At 42.0% G+C, this 27,376-nt stretch overlaps 1 protein-coding gene across 7 annotated transcripts in view; it reads right to left on the bottom strand.

Moving 5' to 3' along the window:
• RAD18 (RAD18 E3 ubiquitin protein ligase) overlaps positions 1-27,376 on the bottom strand; it is a 320,686-nt gene that overhangs the window by 259,930 nt on the left and 33,380 nt on the right. For all 7 annotated transcript variants that reach the window (XM_029601443.1, XM_029601441.1, XM_029601447.1 and 4 more), the window contains 2 exons: positions 21,212-21,555; positions 17,241-17,340 (listed from right to left, as the gene is read on the bottom strand). In XM_029601443.1, coding sequence (XP_029457303.1) covers positions 17,241-17,340; positions 21,212-21,555 — 444 coding nt within the window. The remainder of the gene's footprint in view (positions 1-17,240; positions 17,341-21,211; positions 21,556-27,376) is intronic.

The raw sequence follows: 27,376 nt of genomic DNA, 5'->3' as shown, positions 1-27,376 counted from the left end.
AAGAGAGGTGTATATATATATTTATTTTATTTATTTATTTTTAACTTTTTTATACCGACGTTCCTGTAACTATATAGAGAAGACCTTTAAGAACATAGTAGAGCAGTCCCAACTTCAGTCTAGCAGCCCTTGTGCTGCTTTGGAAGAGCAAGGTCACCTGGCAGGAGACCATCACCTGGGTGTGGCAGGAAGTGATTCTTAGCTAGGACCTGCCCTCCGGGTAACGCTTTATTCTCTCATGAGGAAATGTCTCCAGGGGTCAGTGTCCAGGAGAGAAGGGTTAGGGGACAGCTGTTGTAGTGGGTGATTTGATCATTAGGAAAGTAGATAGCTGGGTGGCTGGAAGGTATGAGGATCGCTTGGTTACTTGCCTGCCTGGTGCAAAGGTGGTAGAGCTCATGCGCCACCTAGATAAGATTTTAAAGAGTGCTGGGGAGGAGATAACAGTTGAGGTATATGTGGATATCAATGACATAGGAAGGTGCAGAAGGGAGGTTCTGTAGGTAGGAAACAAATCCAGAACCTCAGGGAATGCATTCTCAGAAATGCTCTCTGTTCCACATGCAGGACTCAAGAGGCAGGCTGAGCTCCAGAATCTCAGTGTGTGGACAAGATGATGGTTCAGGAAAGAGGGTTTTAGATTTGTTAGGACCTGGGGGACATTCTGGAGAAGGGGGAGCCTATTCTGACAGGATGGTATCCACCTTAACCAGAGTGGAATCAGGCTGCTGGCACTAACTTTTAAAAAGGAGATAGAGCAGCTTTTGGACTAGAACATGGAGGAAAGCAGACAGTAGTACAGCAGCACATAGTTCGGAGGGAAGATTCTTCAAAGGATACTGGCAAACCAGATAATTTAGAATGTCCGATAGAGGGGTGGTTGTAAAAGCTGAAAAAACCCAGATGTTTTTAAATACGGAGCACGCAAATAAAAATTACTCCAAACAGCCTGTATCATCTGATAACAAGCAGGCTGTGGATACTTATAAAAATAAAAATTCAAATAAAACTACTTTAAAATGTCTGTATGAAAATGCCAGATGTTTGAAAAATAAGGCTGGAGAGTTAGAATGTATGCTGCTAAAAGAAGATATAGACATAACAGGCATCTCGGAGACTTGGTGGAAGGAGGATAATCAATGGGGCACTGTAATACAAATATGAAATAGCAGATTGTGTGACATATAGAAACTCAAAATCCTTTGGAGTGATCAGTTTATGATTCACCGCTTGAGTCTTACAGGACTAAGTGAAGGCTCTGTTAGATATGGTAGGATCATGGGTCAACTCTCAATAAAACTGAGTTATTTAACTGAGCAAAAACCTCCTGCTCATAGTAATTTTTGTCCATAACTACCACTCCCCCCGTTTATCAGCATGTCTAATGACTAACAAGGTGTCATCCCGTAAACATCTCAAGGCATGTCAGTCATTCATCGTACGTTTGTACTTAAGCTATTCTGATTGATGTTCCATCGTCTCCAACTCATTCAACACAAGGGTCTTGATACAATCCAAAACCAGGAGTGGATGTGTTCCTGGTTTCTTCTAATGGAGGGACAGTAAATCATGGTATCTATGTCTCTTCACCCGTTGGTGATGAAGATCCTGCAACTCATCCTATATTAGGAGGGGGTATTACCTCCACTCCCATTACTAGAATGATTTCTACTTCCTTACTGCCTGAGACACCATTTCCAATTACCCTTGAAACTTTATAGATAGCAATAATTAGGTTAAAAAGCTCCTACTTCTAGCATTAATAATGTTTTGTCTACTATTAATGATCTGTCTATAACTGTTTCTTCTCATTCTCAAAAACATTGTGTGAAAATAAGATTCAAGAGTTATCAAGAAATATGAAGGAGCGCCAGCAGAGTAATATGGCTCTAATTAAGGATAAAGAATATTCCCATCGTAGAATGGAAAATTATGAAAATTATTTTAGAAGATTTAATTTGTGGTTCGTTAAATTTCCTGTTACTTCCTTGATTTCCCAATTGGAATTATTCAGAAAGTATTAATTTAGAAGTATTACAAATTCCTGCTGAGTTTTTTTCCTCCTTTAGTTAAATTATATCATTGTTCCAACTGTTCCTAATTCTCAAAGGGAGAATTTAGATGGGGCAGAGACCCAGGCAGGTAATTTAGGTCTGTCCAATTTTCTGCAAGATTCAAAAATCATACTCCGCTCATTTTATAGACCTCTATATCCCCCTTCAGTCATCTCTTCTCTAAGCTGAAAAATCCTAACCTCTTTAGCGTTTCCTCATAGGGGAATTATTTCACCCTCTGTCATTTTGATCACCCTTCTCTATACTTTTTTTTTTTTTTTTTTAATTCCACTATATCTTTTCTGAGATGTGCTGACCAGATCTGCACACAATACTCAAGATGAGATTGCACTATGGAGCAATACAGAGGCATTATGATATTCACTGTTTTATTCTCCATTCCTTTCCTAATAATGCCTAGCAATCTATTTGCCTTCTTAGTTGCTGTTAAAACTAAGCAGAAGATTTCAACGTATTATCAACGAGGACACCTAGATCCTTTTTCTGAATGGTAACTCCTAATGTGGAATCTTGCATTGTATAGTTATAATTTGGGTTACTCTTCCCTAAGTGCCATCACTTTACACTTATCCACATTAAACTTAATTTTCCATTTGTATGCCCAGTCTCCCAGTTTTGCAAGGTCCTCTTGCAATTTTTCACAACCCTCTTGTGACTTAACAACTTTGAACAATTTTGCGTCATCAGCAGATTTGATCACCTTACTCATTGTTCTCATTTCCAGGACATTTCTAAATATGTTGAAAAGCAGTGGCCCTAGAACAGATGCCTGAAGCATAGAGGATGGAAAAGTTCTCTTTTGGAGAAAGACTAAACAGATAGGGCTTTTTAGCTTGAAAGAGATGACAGACAGGGGATATGATGGAAATTTATAAAATCATGAATGGGATGAAACAGGTAAACAGGGAATAGTTATTCACCTGTTCAAACAGATCGAGGACTAGGTCACAATCCATGAAACTAAGCACCAGTAAATTTAACACAAATCATAAGTGCTGTACAAATAAATAGGAATGATTTTTTCACGCAATGCACAATTAAGTTATGGAATCTGTTGCCGGAGGACATGGTAAAGGAACTAACATAATGGAGTTCAAAAGAGGACTTAAGTTCCTGAAGAAAAGACCATAATCAGTTATTAGCCAGGTAGATTTGAGAAAGCCAGTGCTTATCCCTGGGAGTGAAATATGATAAATAGATTGGGGATCAGATGGGTACTTGTGACCTGGTTTGGCCACTGTCAGACAGAATGTTGGGCTGAATGGACCTTGGTCTGACTCAGCATGGAACTTGTGTTATTAAATTTCGTATTAACCGCTTACCCAACCCAAAAGGGAGATTTTACAAGGAAAAGGCACACAAAGTACAATATTTGGAGGTAAAAATATCTCTTACAACATGTATGTATTATATTTGCATTCTCTGCTGTGCCAACCAGAAAACTCTGCAAAAAAAGACACTTAGAAAACATATATTAGGCATATTTTAAAGTGCATTGGGTGTGAGATTTTCCACAGAAATCCATGAACAAACAATTACAATTGTAATAAAGTAAACCTACCATACCATAACTGCCAGTACTCAAACAGTAACAACTCTACCTATAAAAAATAAATGTTAACACCAGCCCTTATCACACCAACACACCTATTAGGAAAACGGAACAATCCAGTATTCTATAGATCCCTATACAGAAACTACATGCTAGCAGAAAACCTCACCTTGGTCACGCACTTGAAACACAGACAGACCCCCACAAATACAGAATAAAGAGACCATAAAATACAAACATGCAAATAAAAACTGAACTGGAAACCATAACAAGCCAGACTTTGTATGCATTGCAACAATGGAAAAACAGAAATATCACCATAAAACAAATAAAATCAAGAAATATAAAAACAGTAATCATAATAATGAACCATACTAATACAAAAAATATTTCAAAACTGATTACAAATAGCATCCAATAATTAAACTCATAAAAAATTTAAAATTTCCCCAAAACCAATAAATTATTTCAAAGTACCAGATAAATAACAAGCAATAATTTAAACTAATAAGGATTAAAAAAATTTAGTGCTCTCCATGTAGGAGTGCTTTGAAAAGGTTTCCCTATGAAACTATTGTTACTGTACTGTGAAACTGCACTGATCAGCTTGCAAAACTATCCAAGGTTGCTGAAATGCCAGAATGTATGCTGAAATGCTAGAATGTATGTAGAAGTTCAAAAAAGTATTTTACGGTTCAACACTTCTGACTCAATTTATAAGACAATAATTCAATCTTATTAACCTATGAGATAAAGTTATAATGCCAATTAATTAGGAAAATATTATGCAAACAAACTCATGTGGTTACATTTAACCACTGTATCAATAATGTTCTCAGACTGCTTCTTAACTGCCTTGCTGATAACTGCACGCTCCTAGAATATTCCAATAAAGATCTCTCTCTTTTAGCTGCTAGTATTAAGTTTTTATTTATAACTCACAACAGTTCTGGCACTCAAATGGGACATGGTGTGAGAAGGGAGGGTAGCGTGGTATTCCTAGTTGGTGAGCAAAGACTCTTTCCCTGCCTTGCTTCCTTCAGGGGAGCCCTCTGTTTCCATTCTTCCCCCATGTAGAGGACCCCATTTGATTTGGGCATTTTTACCACACACCAGCAGTTGAGAGAAAGTTCTGTTATATTTGGGAGGAGTTTTTGAGTTTAGGTTTTAAGTTGTTTAGTGTTTCTACTTATTTTGCTTATTTAGAATAGAATGGAATCCCAAGCAGAAGATTTCCCCCCACCCCGCGAGACAGATAACAGGGCCTGCTTTTGGTTAACCTAGGCATATTGTGCGAGATCTCAAAACTATACTAGTGCTATTATCGCAAACAATGCTCAAATAGAGAATGCATGTTTTTAAGTACTTTTAAGTGTGGAAGTGTTTGTTATGCTTGTTGTGTGCAGCTGCATATGTAGTGAATGAGGAATTACATGAATATTTACCGTATAAATTTGGATAATGCATATTTATGGAATTTCATGTTTAGGGGGATATGTTTTTGTTTTAGCTGCCTATTAAAGAAGTAAACACTTGAGTTTTTAGCATCTTTATCCACAGCATGAATTCAATTAGTCTCAGAGAAGAGATCCCAAATCAGTTTTACTTTTTCTATTCCCTTCCCTTGCATCAGCAGTCTGGCCTGAGCAGCAGTTATCTCTCCCCCTTCATCCTTCCAGGTCCTCAGAATTGCCAGACACGTTTACCTTGCACAAGAGCAAAGTTACATTAGTTCCACTGCAGCTCAATTCTCTGTGCCCAGGATTCTGAAGCACTGCCCCCTGCTCTATATTTTAAAATTTGTTTGATTTTTTTCCCATCTTTGTTTGTGCCTTCTTCTAAATAAATAATGTTAACATTTTCTTGCCAGGTTACAAATGCTTATCTCTTCTGAAATGTTTTGCATTCTCTCTCGTGTTTACCTGCAAGCATATTTTTCTTCCTTTAAAAATTAAATCTGTTATGGAGATTTTTTTTTTTTTAGGTGATGATGGTAAGCAAAAAAGTGATAGTTATCAGAAAGTTGTTACTGAATTGTTAAAATATTTATGTAATGAATTTGTACAGTTTCCAAGGGCACACAAAAGCATTTGTTTCTATGGGGCTGTCTTCACTATTTCTCTCCCCAAGGTGTAGGTTCTTTCTGTGGAGGTGAAGGCTTCTTGGCCCAGGCAGGGGGTGTGTTTCCATTCGTGTGTATGTTTTACAGTCTCTCTCTTTCAGTGTTCTGTGATGCGTGCTGAAGGCACAAACAGGCGGTTCACAGTTTTGGGTGCTCAAATTAAATTTAATAATTCTTTGAAGGTTAACTCAATATCCAATAATCAAACCATAAGGGTAAGATTATGGCTGTTTTTCTTACGGGTGCTTCTCTTTCTCTCTGGGTATGTGTCCTGTCTCTCAGGTTCCAGGGATGTGGCTTATTCCTCTGCTGAGTGTATAAGTTGTCCCAATGGTCAAGGGAATTTCTACTGGTGTGGAATCCCTTAAATCCGGGAAAAATCTGGAGTCTAAATGTTCAGTCTCTTTCACCCAGCCTGTGTTCTGGTCTTTTTGGGTGGAGATCCTGTGGAAGGTCCCCAAATCGTGCTCCTTCTTCCCAACCTTCAGAATAGATATGAATTCTCTGAAGGAAAAGTGTCATGTTAGTAGGAAGCCAGCTAAACAGCCCAGCTTCCCTTGTGATGAGGGGTGGATCAAAAACCTCCTCACAAACAAAAAGGAGGGAAAAAAAACATTTGTATCCAAAAACTCTCACTCTAGAGTGATGCTGTCACTGATCTTGCTCTTTCTCTGGATTAGAAGGGTAGGTCACAGGTCTTCAGCTCCCTGGCCTCCGGCATCCAGGGGGATGACCATCACCAGAAGGGCGCAGGGATCACACCAGTCAGCTCTCACAAAAATAGCAAAAATCTCAATTAGAAGGAAGCAGACCCTCACAGGCAGGGAGTGCACTGTTTATAATCTCCTTAACGATAAAATATTGAGTGGGGTGAGTAGACCTCACTCAAAACCAGTGGACAAAACAGCTCCTCACTCCTTGGATGCTAACTCAAACTGACCACAGTACTCCTACTCGTCCCCCCAAGTGGACTAAAGACTACCATTCATCAGGCAACCTCAGGGGGAGGTGCTGCATAAGGATGATGTCTCCCTCTAAGTAGCTTAATTCAATGGGCAAGGATCTCGGGCCGTGTAGTGGCAGACCAGGGGGCCACCACATATAGGTTCAAATGGTGGGAACTGGTGGGAGGATTTGCGCATGTTTATTCTGAACATCTGTGTGAAGAAGAGAAAGAATGGGAAGTTGTGTTTATTCTTTTGTTATTTGATTCAAAGAAAGGAGAGTTTTTACTGCTATGTTGTTGTATTTGAATCTAAACAACTATTTGCACTTCTCTGTGCTTAATTAGCCAGAAAACTGTCCCTTATCTTTCTTTTTCACTAGCTTGTATCCTTCAATAAATTCCTTTTATTTTTGTTAGGGAAAAACGACCTCCATTATTATACCTATAGAGAATAAAGTCCAAGAAATGTTTTTATATATATATATATATATATTTTTTTATTTTTTTTAAATTTCCCGGTCATACAAACATAAATTAGATTAGAAAAAGTTTTTAAAACAGATCAGAAGTGTTTCTGCTCTATCCCTCACGATAAGAAAAACAGAAATATGAAAAATACATATTGGTTTGAAGATATCTAAATATTTTGAAACTCTTGGTATGTGCAGCCATCTTAGGGGCACAAGGCCATTTGTGTAGTTAATTTTGAGATTAACTTTTTCCAAAAATTGTTTACCTTTCCTTAACTCTTTTGTCCTAGCACTGTAACTGCCTTTAGAATGCACGGGTTAATCCTATTTCATTTAAAAGATTTTTCCTTCCTTCTCTCCTATTAAATGTGGGATGTCTATTGTAGTGTGATTATATTCTTTGCAGATAAGTGAATAATTAAAAAGTATTCACTCTCCTGAAGCAGTCCCTCTAATTAAACACTAATGTACTTTTTTGTGTGTGTGTTAAATGCATGATTGCACCATTTGCCATTTAAATCCTAAAATATATATTTGTATTATTGGTATAGAAATACATTAAGCAAAATAGTGCTGTCCGCCAAGAAAATTTGAACAATTCCTCTTTGTTTATCTATACGGCTCCTCTCTGCTAATTAAATGGTGTCTATAGTGAAAAACCCTGTCTTCCCCAAATGTCCTTGGTTCAGGTAAGCAAAAAGAAGCTGTATCATATTAAAAATATATATATATATATATATATATTTGAACACCTGAATCTTTATCCTTGGCACAGAGAAAAATGATCTGAATACATTGCCAGCAATGGAGAAATTACTTACCTGACAATTTTGTTTTCCTTAGTGTTAGACAGATGGACCAGTGGGTTATGCTCCCCTGCTAGCAGATGAAGACGGAACAAGCTGAAGTCACAGTATACATAACCCTGCAGTGACCCCAGCCTGCCAGTATTCTCTTCAAAAGCAACTGTGGACAGACTAGCAAAAACCTTGATTAAAAAAAACAGGCAATCATAACTGTAGTCAACCAACAAGATACACTGAACTTGAGTAAGAACACAGGTACCCCCAAGCTAGGGACTGGATAAACACTTATCAGTAATCCCTTGGGATCCGTATCATACAATCAGTTGGCAGCTGAGGGCAGGAAGCTGAATCTATCAGTCTACATTAAGGAAAACAAAATTATCAGGTAAGTAATTTCTCCATTTCCTAGCGTGTGGACTCAGGACCAATGGGATGTACCAAAACTACTCCTGAACAGGGCGGGAGGCTGCCTGCAGTCCAGTCAACACCACACATGCAAAGGCTTCATCCTCCCGGACCTGCTCATGCAAACGATAAAACCTTGAAAAGGTGTATAAGGAGGACCACGTCACAGCTCAGCAAATGTCGACGGGAGACAACAACCTACCCACCTCCCATGACACTGCCTAAGCTCTAGTGGAATGAGCCCTAACCTGAGTAGGCAACTGCTTATCAGCATCCACACACGCAGCCATGACGACCTCCTTAATCCAGTGAGCTATCGTACCCGCGAAGCTGGTTCGCCCTGCTTCCTTCCACCATGAAGGACAGACAGACGATCCGACTTTTGGAAAATTTCAGAAACCTCCAAACACGGCATAAAAGTCTCTTAATATACAAGAAACGCAAGAAGCGATTAGCCTCTACGTCCCTGACCTTATCCAGGGATGGTAAAGGAAAGGACTAGTTCAAATGGAACTCCAAGACCACCTTAGGCAGGAAGGAGAGCACAGTACGCAACTGCATTGCCCCTATAGTCACCCAAAGGAACGGCTCCCAGCAAGACAAGGCCTGTAACTCAAAAATATGATGCACACAACAGGAATACTGTCTTCAGGTTCAAAAACTGCAAGGAAAGGCGATGCAGTGGTCGAAACATAGGGCCCGCTAAAAAAAAAAAAAATCCAGCACCAGGTTAAGACTCCACAAAGGAACCAGCAGCCACAAGGGAGGATGAAGGTGCTTCACTCCCTTTAAGAAACGGGCCACATCAGGATAGGACGATAGAGAGACACCACTTACCGTGCCTCTGAAACATGTAAGAGCCATAATCTGAACCTTCAAGGAATTAAAGACCAATCTCTTATTCAACCCATCCTGCAAAAAATCCAGAATAAGCGGGATCTTAAGTGAATGAGGAAGAACACCACACTCTTCACACCAGGCCTCAAACACTCTCCAAACACAAACATATGCTAGAAAACTGTAGAACTTCCAAGCGCAGAGTAAGGTAGCAATCACAGCAAAAGAATATCCACCCTTCAACAGGCAAGCCCTCTCAAGGGACAAACCATATGACAGAACCTAACCAGATCCTCGTGAAGAACCGGCCCCTGCTGCAAAAGATCCATGCCCGGCAGAAGACGAAGGGGGTTCTCCACCAGGAGTCTCCGCAAATCTGCATACCACAGACACCTAGGTCAATCCGGAGCCACCAGAAGTACTAGTCCCCTGTAGATTTTGATTCTGCGAATGACCCTACCCAGCAAGAACGACGGAGGAAAGGCATAGAGCAATCTGTCTTCCGGCAAGATCTGTACGAGAGCATCGATGCCCAGCGACGACAGATCTCTCCTGCGACTGAAGAATCGAGGAACCTTCGCATTGCGAGAAGACACCAACAGGAATAGGGATGGAAGGCCCCAGCAATCAGCTGAAATGCCTCGGCAGACAACACCCATTCTCCAGGGTCCAGGCTCTCCCCGCTGAGAAAGACTGCTTGTACGTTGTCTTTTCCCGCAATGTGAGATGTCCTTCTGCCCATTCCATAGTTGATTTATTTCCTGCGACACTTGCTGGCACTTGGTTCCTCCCTGATGATTGATGTAAGCCGCCGATGTGTTGTCCAACATCACACAGACCGCTCAACCCAGTAGTCTGTGGCTGAACTGCAAGCACGCCATGCTGACCGCCCAGGCTTCCAGGTGATTGATGTTCCAGACAGCTCTTTTGGCTATCCAACATCCCTGGGCTGTCAGTTCCCGACAGTGAGCTCCTCAACCCTGGAGACTCGCATCTGTTATGAGTACCAACTAGTTCGGGCAGGACAAAAACTCCCTCTCTCACATGAGCCACCTGCAACCACCACTGGAAGCGGGAGCAGATTTCCATCGGCAAGTGGAGCAAACTGAATAGTCCTGAGACTACGGGTTCCAATGAAATAGCAGTGAGCAGTGAAGAGGACACATATGTGCCCCCGCCCACAGCGCCACTTCCAGGGTTGCTGCCATCAAACTGAGCACTTGTAGATAGCTCCACACCATCGGGCGGGTAGTGTTCACCAACAGACGCACCTGAGACAATTTCTGGATCCTTGCATCTGGTACAAAAACCTTGCCCAGCCTCGTGTCGAAGTGAACTCCCAGATACTCCAATGACTAAGAAGGCTAGAGACTGCTCTTGGCCAGGTTCACCACCCAACTGAGCTCCTGCAGCAAGGAAATCACTTTTGGTCACCAGACTTCTCTCTGCCAAAGATTTAGCACAAATCAGCCAGTCGCCCAAGTATGGGGGTACCATCTTTTCTTAACACCGTCACCACAACCACCATGACTTTGGAAAACGTTCTGGGAGCAGTGGCCAGACCAAAGGGCAGCACCTGAAATTGATAATGGTGACCCTGCACCGCAAAGTGTAGAAAATGGTGCTCCAAACGGATGGGAATATGAAGGCAAGCCTTAGATAGATCCAGCGAGGTCAAAAACTCCCCCGATTGTAGAGCCATTATCACAGTTCGTAAGGTTTTCATGTGAAAATAAGTCACCTGTAGTTGACTGTTGACACTCTTGAGGTCCAGGATGGGATGAAAGGAACCTTCCTTCTTGGCTACAACAAAATAAATAGAATAGCACCCTGTATTTTCCTGAGACGTAGGTACGGGAACCACAGTCCTCAGCTGGAAGAGCATTAAAAGCATAGACTCCACTACCTGCTTCTGTGGTGAGTGGCACGGAGACACCACAAACACTTCCAGAGGAATACTGCAAAACTCCAGCGCATACCATCCCCGTATCACTTCCAGGAACCATTGATCCGATGTCATCTTGACCCACCTCTAATAAAAGAGAGATAGGCATCCCCCTATTTTCTCCTCCTGAAGGTGGGTCAGCAAACCTTCATTGGGAAGCTCGGGACAGTCTGCCACCCAAGCCTGTTCCTCTCTTGGACTGTCAGGGATGAAAGGACTGAGACCTACCAAAAGGCTGGGTCCTCTGAAAGGTCGGAGTTTCTGTATGGATGAAAATACTTGGAACCCATGAGACAACCCCTCATAGAAAAGGGGCACTGCAATTGCCTCCTGAGTATCCTCCGGTAACTGGGGAACTGGAGATTCGCCCCCACTTACTGGCCAGCTTTTCCTTGGAGGTTGTGTCAGCTGACCAATTCCACAACCATAGCTGACTTCTAGCCGCCACTACTGAAGCCACTCCTCTGGCTGAGGTATGGACCAAATCACAGCCTGCGTCTGCCAAAAAGGCAGCAGAGGAGATGGACTGATTCATAACTACTCTGGAATTCACCCCAGAATCATCCACCTCTTGAAAGAGAAGCAGACAAGAATGTACCACAAGAGCGCAACAGGAAGCAATCTGCAAGGTCATTGCCACTGCATCAAAGGCCTGCTTAAGGATAGATTCAATCCGCCTATCATGCACATCCTTCAAGGCCGCTCTTCCCTCCACATGGATAGTCATCCATTTAGATACGGCTCAGACAAGCGCTTCCACTGTGGGAAAACACAAACCCTTTCTCACAGCTGGATCCAATGCTCAACACCCTGTGAAATTTGCCCCTGGGACGTCCAATTCAAGATCAATCAATTCTTGAATGACATCCATAACAAGAAAAAAGCAAGAGGCTTTATGCAAGGAGACCAAAATGGGATTCTTCTTCAGCTCTAAAAGAATCCACCCCAGGCACTCCCAGCATCTTCAATGCCTGGGAAATCAGGGCCGGTAGTTCATCTCTATGAAAGAACTGTCACATGGTTCGAAACGGCTCCAAACCAGGAGGAATTTCACCATCTTCCAAGGAATCAGAATCCGCCTCATTATCCATGCCATCCAGGTTCCCACCGGGGATACCCGTGGATTGCTACAGCGCTTAACCATAGGAGTGGAAGAGAGAGGGGCCGGCCTGATCAGAGTGGAGGACTGCGCCGGAACAAAGGCTTGTAAATCTTGAAAAAACTCCACCCAAGAAAAAGCAGCCAGATCCAGATCAAGCCCAGAAGGTAATGAAGCGGGCCCAACTGAACCGCCATCTCCTGCGGAGGAGCCAGTCAAGGGAGTGCCAAGATCTGGCACCCTTCCAGTCAAATCCATAACCAGACCATCATCAGAATGAGAGGATCCAGGCTTAGCAAAATCCGAAGAAGACAACTCTCCCTGAGCATCCGAACAGCACTGACACATGTTGGAAGACAGACCAGGCTGAGAAGCACTAACATGGCAGGCAACACAAAGAAAAAGGCGCTTAGGCTTCTTGTTCACCGATGTCATGAGCGGGGGTAACTGTATGTTCAAACAGCTCACACAAAGTTGCTCACACAAAGTATAGGCGCCCCAGAATAAGCACGGCAAGGCGCATGCACTACTAGTGCACCCCAGTGGAATATATCACCATGCCCAAAAGAGTTATGTGCACAAAGGTTGTGCCTAGCATAGCGTACATAATGTGTGTGCACAGCCGATGCACTGCGCACACCAATGTCCTGTAGAGGGCAGTAAAGAATGCACAAGTGCGCGCGAAAATGCCGCTGAGGCCTACCACTCGGCGTGCTGAGAAAAGCCTACCTCAGGCATAGTCCACCTGGGCCGCTCAACCAGCCAGGCTGCCCAGTTCCCCTAATCCCATTGGGAGCAGGAATGACAGCAGGATAGCACGCCGAGCACGGAGACCGAAGAAAGGCCTAAAACCCCAACTGTCTCTGCAAGTAAAAGTTTTTTTGGTTTTTTTTTTAAACTTACAGGAGCTCAGCGCTTACAAGCTGAGTAGAGACAGTCTCCAGCTGCGGGGGGGGAGGGCATCTGCAATCATGTCACTCTTGGCCTTCTGCACCCGCTGCCTTTCAGCTGTACAAGCAGCTAAATCCATGCCAGAAACTGGCTACCAGACCAACACACACCTCTGAGGGACCATAGAAATCACCTCAGGAATTCTCAACTGGGGGAGGGACCATTAGGTATTACCGCAGGAGAGCGGGGCTTTCATTTCTCAGTTTAAAATTCTCCTTTCAAAATTCACAGCAATCCCCATAGGGAAATGCATGTTCACCATCTGCTGGAGACAGAGAATACTGGCAGGCTGGGGTCACTGCAGGAGTATATATATATATATATATATATATATATATATATATATATATATATATATATATATATACACACACTGTGACGTCCACTTGCTCCGTCTCAATCTGCTGGTAGGGGAACATAACCCACTGTCCCAAGTCCATCTGTCTATATGTTAGGAAATGTTTATTTTCCCCAACAAAACTAAATTGAATTAAATGTTTGCTATATTTGATGTTGCAGAAGTGAAAGCTTTAAAAAGAGAATGCTCACATGCCAATTCTTATTAAATAGGTTGCACAGTGCTGAAAAATATACCGTATTTTTCGCTCCATAAGACGCACTTTTTTTCCCCCAAAGGTGGGGGGAAAATGTATGTGCGTCTTATGGAGCGAATATAAAAAAAAAAACCAAACAAAAATCTAACAAACACCCCCCCCCCCCGACTCCCCCAAGACCTGCCGACTTAATTTCCTACAAACCCCCCCCCAAGACCTGACAAATTAATTTCCTGCAACCCCCCACCCTCCTGACCCCCCCAAGACCTGCCAAACGTCCCTGGTGGTCCAGCGGGGGTCCGGGAATGATCTCCTGGGCGTGGGCCATCGGCTGCCAGTAAACAAAATGGCGCCGACGGCCCTATGCCCTCACTATGTCACTGAGACCGACCGCTGCTATTGGTCGGTCTCAGTGACATAGTGAGGGCATAGGGCCGTCGGCGCCATTTTGTTTACTGGCAGCCGACGGCCCTATGCCCTCACTATGTCACTGAGACCGATCGCTGCTATTGGTCGGTCTCAGTGACATAGTGAGGGCATAGGGCCGTCAGCTGCCAGTAAACAAAATGGCGCCGACGGCCCTATGCCCTCACTATGTCACTGAGACCGACCAATAGCAGCGGTCGGTCTCAGTGACATAGTGAGGGCATAGGGCCGTCGGCGCCATTTTGTTTACTGGCAGCCGACGGCTCACGCCCAGGAGATCGTTCGCGGACCGCTCCTGGACCCCCGCTGGACCACCAGGGACGTTTGGCAGGTCTTGGGGGGGTCAGGCGGGTGGGGGGTTGCAGGAAATGAATTCGGCAGGTCTTGGGGGGGTCAGGAGGGTGGGGGGTTGCAGGAAATTAATTCGGCAGGTCTTGGGGGGGTCAGGGGGGTGGAGGTTGTTAATTTAAAGGGTTGGGATGGGGGGGTTTGGGGGTTCCCACAGAAAGAAAAATATTCTGATCTGGGGAGTGGACCGAAATGGCCCTCCCCAGACCCGAAAACAAAATGGGGAGAAAAAAAAAACCTATGCACTCCCCTAATTTGCTCCATAAGACGCCCAGACGCAGAACCGGTTTAGCACAATTTTTTTTTTTTTTTAAATTTTCCCCCTCTGAATCCTAGGTGCGTCTTATGGTCAGGTGCGTCTTATGGAGCGAAAAATACGGTATAAACGTTTAATTTAGTAACAGGATTCAAATTACAAAAGAATTATAGATATTACATCAACATTCATCAACCCACTTGTCTGGACAATAAGGAAATGGGGTTAATGCCCTAACACCCAGCTCTACTGGGGACACACTGGTGTAATGACCATTGCCAAAACAAGGGGATTAAGCCACCTGAAAAAACTTGAAAGGATACTTCAGTAGAATTTCAAGGCTTGCTTCTGGGTGCTGTATATCCGGAGGCCCTCTGACAGCATACTGAATACATTCTGTAGGGATCTGGAGTACACAAAGCCTCCAACTCAAAAAACCTAACACATTATTTTCTCTGTTTCTGAACATAGAGCATGTACAGTATGCACCCTTGGAGCTTTCTAGCTTCATAGGCATTGTAAGTGACTGTTACGTATCTTTTACATATCTAGACTTTGTACAAAGAAATGAATACTCCTGTAGCAATAAATCAAACAGTGACTATGCAGAAGAGTTGAATGTCTCAAACTGATTGCCCAAGAAATAGGTTATAAAAGAGTGTATGAAACAGTAGTGCCTTGGAAGAAGGGAGGAATGTTCCTGTAACAAATCTGTACCATACAATAACAGAAAAGTTTTTTTTGTTTTTTTTACATTACTAAAAAGGAGATTTAATAAACATTTAGGAAATGCTCATGGTCACAGCAACTAAGATTTATGCTACCACTCACAAGTTTCACAATTACGCCAATTCAAGTTTTTATGTACATTTAAAAAATAAATACAACAGATTCACTTAATCATAGCTTGGTTTAAAAAAAAGAAGAACACCCTTTTAAACTTTGTAATTTACATAGGATGTCTCTGAAGTGATTCTATTTCAAAACTGAATGCTATGAACCACATAACTGCCAAGGTCACGTATAAGCCAGCAGTTACAGTAGCTCAACTCCATCTAAGATGAGCAGGGCCTGTGCAAAGCTGAGGCAGGTCAATTGGGCAAAGTTACTGAACTCCAGAGAGAAAGCAAACAGCCTTCAATCACTGTGACATTGGAAAAAAACAACAGAGCACTTGCATCTGTACACAGTAAAAGTAGAAGTGACAGCTCCACACATGGTCAGGGCAAGGGACTAGATCCATGCACTTTGGGGTTTATTAAATAAATTCAGTGAGCTCAAGGAGACCTATTTATTACTGTAAAAGTCACCTGATGTTACATAGGCAATTTTGAAGAGCATGAGGAATTGAAGAAGAATCGGAGTATCCTGAATAAGTTAGGACAGTCTGCTCCAGAGTATAGCAAGTAAGTAGGCTCAATGCTGCTCACTCTCACACCAAAAAAAGAAGTGCAAATTCACAGTATGCCTCAACTCATCCCATCTAGCAAGGTACATTCATTCCTAGGCTAATTAACAGATGTGTAACCAATGTGTGGAATTTTGAACTCAAGACTAGCATTATGTAAATTTATGTATGCAGCAGCTTTTCCAACATGAACAAAATGATAAAAGAACCAGATGGACTAATCCCACACTACACAGTACAAGTAACTAATCCCAGGTGGTTGGTACTGAAATCAGAATTAATCAAGTTCTAGTTACTGCTGAAGTAACTAAGACAGATGCAAACCTCACCTCCTTCATGAGCTGCATGAGTAAGGAGTGCTGGACTTTGCAGCACAGGCAGGCAGCATAGAATCTGCAGTACATACATATTCATTATCTATTAAAGACAAGGGAAACCAGTATATGCAGCCGCAGCTCCATTTAAAGTAGATTTATCGGGTATGTAAAAAAAATTTGTGGCACAATCATCAGCATGATTACAGATTTTCCTCTTCTCAATGGTGCTTTCCATCAAGACTATATAAAGGAACCAATACTTTCACAGCAGTAAAGCAGGAAAAGGGAAACTGGAGTCACTGCTGGGATCACTTTGCTCAACTGAAGGGTGTGTAATATGGCAACATAGCTGACTATTCAAGCACACAAATCCAAGATATTCCATCAAAAAAGGTGCAAAGACTTATCAGTCCACATCAGCTCAGAACACGCACAAGCAAATACATCCAACATTATATGTTGTCTCGAGTCTGACAGACGTATGTTTGCTATATCCTAGGGAACAATTCTAAAATCCATTTTACAAGATTTCAATCTCAACCTGCTCTGAAGTACATCCTAGAACTCAAAAAAGATTTTTAATCTAATCCCATGTTATGATGAATGCGCTGTTCAGAAAGTAATCTGAAGCCACAAAACTGGCTCTGTTACTGTAAGAGTAGAGTGTTAAGAAGGGACTCCAGCTGACGGGTCCAGCATGCACAGGAAACCGAAGCACCTTACCTTCGCAGACTCTCCTTCTTCTCCTCCCTGGTTAAACAATTATCCAGATGCTTGTTTATAAACCGCTCTGAAATATTAACTCCACAAACTGGGCACTCCACTGCAAGGAAAAGATGAAAGTACTCAACAATCTTCACCACACAAGCAGGACACAGCTGTAAACGTAATACAAATGCAACACGTACACAAAAAACATTACAGTAGTACAAAATAAGAAATGTTCAGCAAGCAGTGCAGCCGAATGATCAAGGATGACATTGACTCCCACCTTGGGATGCTACTTTCCAGACTGCACATCTTCTCTCAGATAAAATATTAATCTTACAGTAAATGGACAAAGAGTAGCACTAGAAGTAGGTGCTGCTCCTTGCTCCCTTAGATCAAATATAGTTTTAGGAGCCTGTAGTGAATTGACGGAGGATACGCCAGAAAATAGAAATCATTTGAGTATCTACATGGTGGCTCTCACACTTTGTTGTCTGGACTCTTGAATCAGGCTCTTGGAAGTCTATACATTAGGAACAGTCCTTTGTGTGTGTATTTGGAATTTAGGGTAGAATCCTAGATGATGTTGTCAAAACAAGAGAGCTAAAAGTTGGCCCTCCAGGGACAAAGGTTCTTTGCACAAATAAGATCTTCACATTCCTATGTATAGCGAATTTAGCACATCCAATCCATATCTAGATTTGCTTAAATTAACAGGTTAAAATGAAGAAATGTAATCATACCTATTAGCTTCCTTTCCTTGACTCCGGCTAGACCAATTCAGACAAGTGGATTAACTCTGCCTTCCAGGAGAGGAAGACAGAGGACACATGCACCTTCAAAAAATTAAGGACCAATCCTTTATTCAACCCATCTTGCAAAAAACTCAAGAATAAGTGGGATCTTAACTGAACGAGGAAGACCACCACGCTCCTCACACCAGGCCTCAAAAAACTCTCCAAACCCGCACATAAGCTAAGGAAGTGGAGAACTTGCAAGCATGGAGTAAGGTGGCAGTCTCCTCAGAAGAATAACCACGCTTCAACAGGCATGCCCTGTCACGGGCCAAACTGTAAGACAGAACCGAGCCGGACTCTCAAAGAACCGGTCCCGTCTGAAGCAGATCCTCGTGTGGCAGAAGACAAAAGGGGGCCTCCACCAGGAGTCTTCGCAAATCCGCACAGCATGGACACCTGGGCCAGTCTGATGCCACCAGGAGTACTAGCTCCCCCGTGGCCTTCCATTTTGCGAATTATCTGCCCAGCAAGGGCCACGGAGGAAAGGCATAAAGCAATCTGTCTTCCAGCCAGACCTGTATGAGAACATCTATTCCCAGGGACCAAGGATCTCTCCTGCGACTGTAGAATAGAGGAACCTTCACATTGCGAGAAATCACCAGCAGGTCTAGGAACAGAAGGCTCCGTCGATCCACAATCAGCTGAAACGCCTCAGCTGACCACATCCACTCACCTGCTTAGAAAGTCCGCTCTTATGTTGCCTTTTCCTGCAGTGTAAGAGGCTGAGATCAACTGCAGATGACCTTCCGCCCATTCCATCAGCTGGTCTATTACCTGCGACACTTGCTGGCTCTTGGGTTCCTCCCTGGCGATTGATGTAGGCCACCGTTGTCGCGTTGTCCGACATTATGCGAACTGCTTGACCCCGCAGTCTGTGGCTGAACTGCAAGCATACCAGCCCTACTGCCTGGACTTCCAGGTGATTGATATTCCAGCAGGACTCTTCGGCATTCCAACGCCCTTGGGCCTATAGCTCCATACAGTGAGCCCCCCAACCTTGGAGATTCGCATCTGTCGTGAGTATCAACCAGGTTGGAGAAGACAAGGAAACTCCCTTTCTCAGATGATCCTCCTGCAACCACCACTAGAAGTGGAAGCAGATTTCCATTGGCAAGTGGAGTCAAACCACATAGTCCTGAGATTGCGAGTTCCAACGAGACAGCAGAGAGCGCTGAAGAGGACGCATATGCGCCCTCACCCACGGCACCTCTTCCAGGGTGGCCAACATCAAGCAGAGCACCTGTAGATAAGACCACACCGGACGTATGGTGTTCACCAACTGATGTACTTGAGACATCAATTTCTGAATCCGAACTTCCAGTAGGAATACACTGTCCTGCCCCGTGTCAAACTGGACTCCCAGATACTTCAACAGGGACGGCTGAAGATTGCTCTTGGTCAGGTTCCCCACCCAACCAAGATCCTGTAATAAGGAGATCAGCTTGTGTGTCACCAGGCAGCTCTCTTCCCGAGACTTGGGCCGAATCAGCCAGTCGTCCAAATACGGGTGGACCAGGATCCCTTCTCTCTGCAAGGCCTCCACTATAACCACCATAACCTTGGAAAACGATTTGGGAGTGGGGGCCAGACCAAATGGCAGTGCCCAAAATTTAATGGCACCATGACAACGCAAAGCGTAGAAAGCGTTGGTGTTCTAATCGGATGGTAATATGAAGGTAAGCCTCTGACTGATCCAGGGAGGTCATGGCGTGCAAGGGGGCCTAGCCCACCGGGGCCACTCAACCCGCCAGGCTGCCCAGTTCCCCAACTAAAGCAGAAACTAACATCGGGACAGCGCGCCAAGCACAGAGACCAGAGGAAATCCTGAAACCCCTCTGTCTCTGCTTAAAAGGTATTTTTGTTTTTATTTATTTATTTATTTATTTTTATTAAACCTTACCTGAGGTCAGCACTTACCGGCTGAATACAGAGACAGTCTTGCTGCAGGGGGTAGGGGGGAGGGGGAGGACATCTGCCGTCACCTCCGTGCTTGGCCTCCTGCACCTGCTACCTTTCAGCTGATCGAGCAGCTAAGCCCATACCGAGAAACACAGCTACCAGACCAAGGCACATCTCTGAGGGACCATGGAAATCACCACAGGAATTCCCAACTGGGGGAGAGACCTTTTGGTATCACTGCAGGAGAGTAGGGCTTTCTTTTCTGTAAATCAGAACTTCAGATTTCTCCTTCGAAAAAATACGCAGCAATCCCCATAGGGAGATGCACATCCACCATCTGCTGGAGATGGAGAATACAGGCTGGGGTCACTGCAGGAGTTTATATACTGTGATGTCAGCTTGCTCCTTTTCCATCTGCTGGCAGGGGAGCATAAACATACTTGTCCTATCTGTCTACACGCTAGGAAATGGGAATTACCCAAATCAAGCTAGTCCATGTGGGAAGAGGGCTGCTCCAAGATTGCCCGCTGAGGACGCAGCAGCTGCCTTGACTTGCACATCCAATCTGTGATGTTGAACAAAGGAACAAAAAGGGCCTGTGCAAAGGATTCTACTCACGATGATACCTGGACCCTAATGGAATGAGCACAAAGTACACCTCTTGTGTCTGTCAACCCTTCAGCAAGTATGCCAAAGCAATTGCCTCTTTAATCCATCTGACCAGAGTAGCCTTAGAGGTTGTTTCTTCTTTATGAATAGCATGAATAGTCTGTCCATTTTCTGAAATGGATTTTGTCACCTTCAGATTCCTGAGAAGCATGCAGTTGATATCTAAGAGATGAAGGCTGTTATCCTTACTGCGACATTCACGCCTCAAAAAGTTGGAAGCAAGATAAACTGATTCAAATAATAAGGTGACATTACCTTTGGTAGAAAAGGATATGACTGGATGACTGGTAACTGATTCAGCACAGAAAACCAAAATGGCAAGTATTTGGACTGCACCTCCCTTATGACGAGTGATGATGTCAGGGAAAAAGGTATGTCCTCTGTTTCCATCAACTAGAAGCAGAGTAAACTCACTTGTCTGAACTGGTCTAGCATGATAAGGAAAAGTTGGTTTTACACATTCCTATAATACACAACTACATGGATTAGGAAGCTCAGAATAATTGTTTCCTGACCTGGCATCATTAGATACTACTGTCTAATAATGTCAGCTCCTGAAAGTGTAATTTTTTTCATTATGCATTTTAGTAATTAAAAAAAACAAAACCCAAGTATTCTAACCTTTTCTGTCTTCTATCAAGGCAGATGTGGAGGGTTTTTCTGGGCTTGCAGCAGGGCTGCAGCTGTTGGATTCTGTTTCATCACACATGGCACCACATGCTCCTGCAGAATGGCTGGGATCCTCCATCTTGTCCACTTTCATTTCCTCCATGGTAATTTCCTGAGTACTTTTGGATGTTAGGGTGTTTGTTTTTACCAAGAAACTGTCTATAAATTTCTTCTCTTGTTTCAGCCCAACATAAGACATCGATCTAGCTGCGTGCATTTTGACAGCTGAATGCGTATTATGCAGTGTCTGAGGAGACATTGGGGGAGAATCCAGGATAAACTGGAACAGATGCTGCCTATGAAAACACCCAAAAACGTGATAAAACGAGTTGAATTTATCATTTTACTTTTTCACTTTGCATTTTCTGATGAGTGACTAGACAGCTGGTTGCTGTACACACTTCTCTTTCAAATAAGCACACAGCAATACATAGCATTCTGCCACTGTACCTCAGCCCTGCACTGCAGCATCCCCACACACAGTTCAGTCAATACCCCTCACTCCTGCTCTGCAGCACCCGCTGCTATCCCAAGTACTAAAACCTGCCAATGCACCTCACTCCTACAACACTCACAGAGCCCAATACACACATCTTAACGTAGTTAGCAAAAGATGAATTCTGGTACATGCACATAAACTTTTCTTTTTATCCCGAGGAGATGGGCATAAGATAAGAATGTATGAAGTACCAGAAGAGCTAATAGCATACAGTCACCCACTTTTCTCCATCTGAAATGGCTGCTCTCCTGCTGTCAAGAGGGCAAGAACATGAATGACACCCAGTGGTTGCAGTTTCTCTGCAATGAATTAGCCAAGAATTGAAAACTCCAAAGATATAAAACAACAAAACTCTTACACAGCAACAGCCATCAATCAAATCCAAAGTTTCTCTGTTCTCACAGTGAAGGCTTAAATAGAAACTAAGCAGAATATAGTTCCATAATTAGGTTTAAATAAGACATTAATCCATCAATTTCAAACTGCTTCAGATTATCCAGGTTTTACCAATTATGTTTTTATGATGATCCAAAAGGTGTAAAAAAAAAAAAAAAAAAAAAACAAAAAAAAAAACCCATCCTACAAAAACACTGAAGTCAATTGTGTCCTATCTGTAATAAATTGCTTCCTGACTCCAGAAAAGCAATTGGTGCAAACCCTTGACTCAGCATCCATAAGAAAATGGAAATGAGGACTACTGGAATCATTACAACATTTAAATACATCGGTGATGGAGCGAGAGTTAATTTAATAAAATAATGGGAATACAGAAAGATGGGACGTTTTATTAGAAGTCAGCTTTAAAATCAGCAGAAACTGATGTTCTTCCCCGGATACAAGATCCCAGATAAAATGCTCAGATTTCTAGCCCCATGATTCCTACTAGGAAAAAAAGAACAAACCCAGAATGCTGCGGGGGCTCACGACAGCAATCCTGCCCCCTCCTGCTCAACTGGCTTGCTCCTATAAGCCCTTAAACTTTTACTTTCTTTTTGATTTTCATGTTTACTTTAATTAAAGAGGAAGAGAGCAACATGGCTTATAATATTCTCCGAGTCATAAAAACTGTAATCTAATTGGTAGTTTAGACTATTTGATAAGAGTGGATCAGAAGTTATAATTACAACAGTGCAGCTAGGGCAGGGCAGGGCCAGTCTTCCTATCCCCACTGCAACCCCTGACACGAGCCCCTCTCCCCAGCCTCCCACAACCCTGGGTGGCTAATCATCCTCAATGAATGTCACACACCGCTAGCCAAATGAGAATTAATACTTGATTTCCCCCCAGGTCACCATCTGTTATCGTTGTCAAAATAGATTAGGTCACAATTTTATTTTATTTTTGCCGTGCATCTCACTTAAAGCATCATTTGAGCACTGCAAACCAAACAGGCAGGGACTATTGACATGTTCAGGTGCATCTATACAGCATTATACACAATACATACTTCAGAAGCAAATGATTTCATTTTTAAACATAAACATACAATTTCCTCAGGTGTTCCTCAAGGCTCATTGCTGTCCCCTATTCTTTTCAATATCTGTTACCACTTTGTCGTATTCTCTCTTCTTTAAACCTTCAGTTTAAAATCTATGCCGATGATTTACAGTTCATGATTCCATAGAATACATCCTGGCCAGCTACTCTTTCCATGGTCTCCTTATATTTGAATACTATCAACACGTGGCTCTCACACAATCGTTTAAAATTAAATCCATCTAAAACAGAAAATGTGCATCTCACCTCCATTTGTTCCCCCTTCTCATTTTCTGTTAAATGGTACACCTATTCCAATCTCTACTTATGCTACAAATTTAGGAGTAATTATTAATACAGATTTATCTATGAAGCAACATATTTCATCAGTAACTAAAAAATATTTCTACAAAGTACAACTTCTAAAATGCCTTCGACCACTACTCTGTCACTGTGATTTTCGTATAGTTCTTCAATCTCTCATTTTCTCTGGTCTCGATTATTGCAATGCTCTCTATTTAGGTCTTCCCGATAACACCATCCACCCATTATAATTAGTTCAGAATGCTGCAGGGTGTATCTTATCAGGTAGCTCCATCAGAAATCACATTATTCCAGTTCTACAGGCTTTTCATTGGTTACCAATAAAATTCAGAGTACAATGTAAAATTCTTACCATCATTCACTCCCTCATCTATAACTCCACTTCCACCTGGCTCAGCTCTTTACTTCGTTATCTACAAACCCATCAGATGTCTGAGATCCTTGACAAAAAACCTTTTGAATATCCCTTCACCTCGACTAGCAAGACTAGACATTACAAGGAAAAGGGCCTTTTCAGTAGCAGGTCCCTCCCTCTGGAATGCATTATACGACTCATTACGATTACTATCTAACCCTATACACTTCAAGAAATCTTTAAAAACATACCTATTTCAGATTGCTTTCAAAATTTCAACCACCAAACAGTAATACTTCATATCAATATTTTCATTCCAAAATTCCCCTCCCATTAGTCTTTTATATACATCTGAAAAAATCATTCCCTTCCCTCAATTCTTCCCTCTCCTATACATATTCAGCAGCTACAAAATGGCAGCTTTATTTTGATATGTTTTTTGATTTAACTAGATTCTTTATAATTTATTAACCTTTTATTTCATTTTACTACTATTATGAGATGTGTATTTTTTTAATTTTTTTTTTCTTTAATGTTTTCTACAGTTTGTAAACCATTTTGACTAAACTTTGTTTGTAAAAGCGGTATAGAAACACTTTTAAATAAATAAATACATAAAATGGTACTCTGTAAATTTTTTTGTTTTCCCGATTGCTTGGTTTATATTCTTCCCAGTGGCGCTCTAACCCATTCTGAATCTTATCAGGGTGTTAGAAATGTGATTAATCAAACAAAACAAACTTTCTTAAAAATCAAAGCAATTTACAATAAAATATAAACATGAAATACAAAAAAATTATAAAATACAATAAAACAAATAAAAATGAACACCACAAAAGGTTAAACACATTAGACTTTCATGTACAGTCAATATAATAAAACAACTAGGTTAAAAGATAGAATCCCATTACACAACAGATGAACAGCATAAAAAGGCTTTTAAACTTTCCTAAGATTTGTAGAAACCCTCTTTAATGTAAATTCAGCATAAGACAAGACCAATTCCATAGTTCTTTCTAATCAGAATTTCCTTAACTAAGGCAAATCACCATTAAATATTGATCAGTGATGGAATATGACTAAACATACTCATTATGTATCAAATGCCAGACAAAATAAATGAGTTTTTAAGCTCTTCCTGAAATTAGTAAAATCCCTCTCTAGACACAAGTGGAAGGAAGGTTCCAAAAACTGAAAGCTAGGTAGGAAAAAGCCACTTCCCTAGTCCTTTCTAATCAGATTTCCTTACATGAGGGAACTTTCAATAACTCATACTAGGAAGACCGGAAAATATGACCTGGAAGATATGGAATCAAGATTGGAGATGTAGGTAAGTACTACCCCAATCAAGCACCTTGAAGATGAGGCAGCCAAATTTGAACTGAACACATAAAGAGACTGGTAACCAAGAAAGGTGCTGTAATAGGATTGACACGTTCATATTTTTTTGTTAAAAATAAGTTTTGCAGCAGTATTTTGTATTATCTAGAACCAAGTAATTGAGTAAGATGAAAGATCATGGTAAGGAGCTTAATAATAATCTAAATGACTTAACACAAATGAATAAGTCAAGGTTTTTAAATTGTCTATGTCCAGAAATGACCTCAACTGCTTAATGAAGCATAAAAAAAGACTAAGAGCGCTAGGTAAGGTAGGAGATTTAGGAAGTAAATTTAAGCAATGAATTACATTTTTTTTTTAATCAAAATTTACAAAGAATATCTTTGCAAGGGAAACTTGAGACTTTCAAATCAAAATAATGAGATCCATGAAACACTGACATAAAGAAACAATTTTCTCTTATTCTTTTCATAGGAAATAGGCAGGAGAGAGAAGGAAAATTAGAGGAGACAATATATGAAACCAAAGAAAATTATAGCAAAACTGCATGATACCCTAATTCCCTTTATAGATCCTTCCTCCTATATATATATATATACCAGGTCATTGCATTTTACCATTTATGAACTCCCGTAACTGATTAGGACAGAAGAAAATATATGTATTTCCAGATAGCTTAATTACACATTTACAAGGGAAACGTAATTAAAAAAAACTAACCCCTAAAGCTAATATTTCGGACCGCATTGAAAGAAAAGCCTTTCTACGCAGCTGAGTAGTTCTTGAAAGATCTGGGTAAAATACACACTAAACCACCATGGTAAAATACATTTAAATTCTTGAAATAATTTTTCATTATCAGACTCAAATCCTGTTCAAAAAAAAAGGTAACAAAAAGATCAGCTCATTCAGTTATCTCCAAATTAGAATTGTCAAGATAATCAGTTAAATTATCAATTTCTATACGCTCATTCATCTGAACCATGTCTCTGTGGGAGAAACATTTTTTTTTAACTGCCAGAGCTGTTTCCGCAGGAATCTTGAGGACCTCTTGCATATACCTCTTAAAAGTCAATAGGGGCAGCTCACCCAGAACCTTAGGGAAATTCAAGAGTCTCACATTTGGGTGCCGCAAGTAGTTCTCCATCGATTCCAATCTTCTTGATGAAGAAATCCGGTCCCATACAGACACAGCATTTAAATCCTGTAAGTGTTGAATATCCTTAGTTAGCATCTGAACAGAGATAGCATGCTCCTGAGATAACTGCCGATGGTTGCTTTCAATTGAATCGAGCCTTTGAGTTACAGTTTCTAAGGATTGGGACTGTTCATTAAATTTAAGAGCAATACCTGCAACTAGGTCCCATGGGGACTCCAGAGTAACCATCACCAGGGGTTTTTTTTGTTTTGTTTTTTTTTTTATCTCTAGTGAGCATAGATGGTAGGCTCCCAACTCCGCTGTGCTTCCACCCTCCTCCGATGGTCTTGGAGGGCCGACTCCTTCGCCCAGCCTTCTACTCTCCTGGGCTTCGGGGCACACAGCCTGGGAGAGAACCATTTCTCCAACTGAACTGACGCCGACAAGTCCTCCAGTCTGAGTCTGCCTGTGATGTCATCCATCGGCGACTCAACCTTGTCGACGGCATGCAGGGGAGAAGCTTGCAGCTATGCCCGAGGATCCGGCGGGCTCAGAGACAATTCCCCAGGCGAAAACAGTACTCCCTCTTGCCGAATCACCAGCGGGGCTCGCCGCCCTATTTTCCGGGGTAAGGACAGCAAACTCAGATATAAACCGCTGACCTGAGGGGATATCCAATTCCGGAGGAAAGATTCGTATCTTCCCCTTCCTTTTATGAGGCATACTATCAAATTAAGGCAACATTTTATTCCAAGAAAGAAATCCAGGAGTCAGAGCAGCGTGAGGTGCGTCCTTTCAGGTAGCCTCTTAGATCTCTCTGATGAATTAAATTTAAATCCTAACATAGTAACAACTTCTCCATGTTGAATTGCAGAACCAGAGCTCAGAGGCGATGGAAGGGTCAGGGGTCCAATTTCCTGGTAAACCACATGGCTTCAGACTGGTCTGGGTTCACTTTTAATTTAAATGAGTTGAAACACAGTT

This window comes from Rhinatrema bivittatum, chromosome 4 (genome assembly GCF_901001135.1).
Source record: "Rhinatrema bivittatum chromosome 4, aRhiBiv1.1, whole genome shotgun sequence".
NCBI lineage: Eukaryota > Metazoa > Chordata > Amphibia > Gymnophiona > Rhinatrematidae > Rhinatrema > Rhinatrema bivittatum.
Note: the sequence above shows the minus strand (reverse complement) of the source record. Positions and strands in the feature narration are given on the sequence as shown.